This window comes from Falco punctatus (assembly GCF_963210335.1).
Source record: "Falco punctatus genome assembly, chromosome: 4".
NCBI classification, from domain to species: Eukaryota; Metazoa; Chordata; class Aves; order Falconiformes; family Falconidae; genus Falco; species Falco punctatus.
In genome coordinates, this window is record NC_137583.1 from 2,732,514 (window position 1) to 2,735,065 (window position 2,552).

General features: G+C 41.5%; 1 protein-coding gene across 2 annotated transcripts in view; it reads left to right on the top strand.

Annotated features, from left to right (window-relative positions):
- The window catches only part of SLC6A11 (solute carrier family 6 member 11), a 133,387-nt gene that overhangs the window by 104,228 nt on the left and 26,607 nt on the right, over positions 1-2,552 (top strand). For both annotated transcript variants that reach the window (XM_080386162.1, XM_080386163.1), the window contains one exon: positions 519-689. In XM_080386162.1, the coding sequence (XP_080242288.1) occupies positions 519-689 (171 nt within the window). The remainder of the gene's footprint in view (positions 1-518; positions 690-2,552) is intronic.

The window sequence follows — 2,552 nt, forward strand, 5'->3', positions numbered from 1 at the left end:
CTCTATTTCATAAACTGAAGTTGTCCAAACTGCTTGAAACCTGTCAAATTTAGACAGATATATTTGAGTTTTTGTGAGGATGAAAGAGTTGGCCTGCAGAACTGCAGATATAGACAGTGTATTAAGGCAACTTTGAAAATTTTGGCTTTCCTTTTTCATCATGACAGGTTGGAGAGAACGCAGCTTGTGTTACTTAATCACAGCAGGTTCACAGCAGCAAAACTTAATCTTTCCTGCCCAGGTACTGTTTGCCGTCAAAGTGCAGGTTTTATTGTCATCGAGAGGTAAATAGGATTTAAACCTGAAAGGTTGTTCATTTCTGTGGAAGCTACTGAGACGTGTTATTTAAGCAGTACATGAAAGAAGATATTGCTGGTTGTTTTTTTGCTCTGACTGAAAAGCTTACCTCCAATTTCCATCTTTAGCGAAACTGGCCTTGCCTAAACAGTCAATCATTTTCTTGTTACATAGGCAGTGTTTTTTCAAATACTGCTAGTATGTTTCTCTGCTTATTTCAGGGAATCTTCATCTTTTTCCTGGTGAAATACAAGCCTTTGAAATACAACAATGTATATATATACCCTGACTGGGGCTATGGCATAGGATGGATGATGGCTCTCTCTTCCATGATCTGTATCCCTTTGTGGATGTGCATTAAGTTGTGGAAGTCAGAAGGCACTTTCATAGAGGTAAGACAGATTTTCAGGTTGATGGTACTGAAAAAAGAAATGGGAAGGGAGTGTGAATCCTCACCTGCATGAGACTAAGCACAACTTAATCAAAAAAGCAATGCCACATACCCGTTCCAGTGGCAGCTCGGGTTAGGCCTCTCAGTCACTGGTGGAAAAAGGGATTTTCTGTATTTTCTTCTCTGTTTTCTTCTGATTTTTTTTTTTTTTCCTTCACTGACTTTAGCCTGTGTTAAACTAACTGATACTATAACTTTAAGATGCTCTGTTCCTACTCAAGTTGTAGCTTAAAATGTCCGTAACATCGGCTAAATCCCTCAAGAAACCAGCCATCCATGCAGGTCGGCTACCTTCTTTCCATGGCTTTGGTGACTGATGTCCATGCTGCCATGCTGTTCCTCCAGCAGCTGGGTAGCAAACACTCACACAGGTCTTCTGGACAGTTTTCCTGATAACAGTTCTCTGAGACAGACAGGCAAAAAGAAACATCCAGTGCCACTTACTAACATGTGGTATCATGTGAGCTCACGTCTAGGCTGAGGTTAAGATTATTAAATATATGACCGTTTCTCCAAAGAAAGACAGTGAAGATGAAAGAAACAACAATATAAACCTTATTCAGCTGTTTAGGATTTCTCATCTTACAGAAAAGCCTAGTTCTGTCATCTGGAGTTCCTTAGATAGTAGTCAGTAAAAGTGGGTATCCCAGTGTTTCCTCCTCCTGTCTCAGTACATGCATGGAAGGGACTTTACTCGGTCCCTTTCATGCTTTCTCATGCTTTCTGGTGTTCTCTGGGATAAGGCCAGCGTGAAGAACAAGACAGTAGGAACTTCTGTGTCCAGGGTGCCTGAGGCTCGTTGATTTACCCAGCACTTTTGAAGGACCTGTCTCACAGTGCATACCCACACTTCCACGATTATCCCCCACTCACAGTGGAAGGGTGTGACATCTGCGTGTGCCTGAGGGTATCTCGGTGCAGTAGGTACTGCTGTCTGGAATGCAGAAGGTGACATGCCGTTTGTTGTGCTGGCTGATGGCAGTCCATATTGAAATAACTCCATTAAGCTGATTAAATATGGCCTGGAGACTACCTAGGAAATCTTTGCTGTGGGTATATAAACAAAAACCGAATTACCCATAATACAGTTTTCTTAGCATGTCAAAGAAAGGAAGTTTTACACAAATCTTAACAATAAATATTTCCTTAATGCATCAACCTTACCCTGTCTCTGCAGGTAAACAGCCTTTGTTTATAGTCTGAAGCACTGCGGACAGGTCATTATCTTCTCCATACATGAATGACAAGAGGGGTTTTTTAATTATACATTTGGCAGCTTCTCAGGAAGCCAACTTTCACCAATACCTCTGCTCCCCAAGCTGGAAGCAGCAAAGTCACTGCTGATGTTATTGCTAGAAAAGAGGAAGTCCTCAGAGGAACAGATATATTTTTCTTTTGTTCTTTATTGTAGCTTAATACACTTTGGCAGTCTCTGGTTTAATTCCCCACCCCCCCCCCCCCCCCCCCCCCAATGTCCGTAATCGTTTGACTATACCATGAGAAACAAAATATACCCATATAACAGGCCTTACCCAAAGTGTTGTGCTGAGTGTCTTTATGGAAAGGGATGCTACTCAAAAGCAGCGTGAAAATTCACTTTGTCTTCATCTTCATTGTCTAGCATCTGGTCTGGCGCAGTTGTAAAGAATTGTATGGCATGGCATGTGGTTTTACGGGTGTACCTGTAACAGGACCATGAGAAACAGACATGCAAGAGAAAAGGGGTTTATAGCCAGTCTGTTTAAGAAATGCGTGTCTGTGGCAAATAAAAAGATAATGATTTCCCTTTTCTCAAATTTTCTAG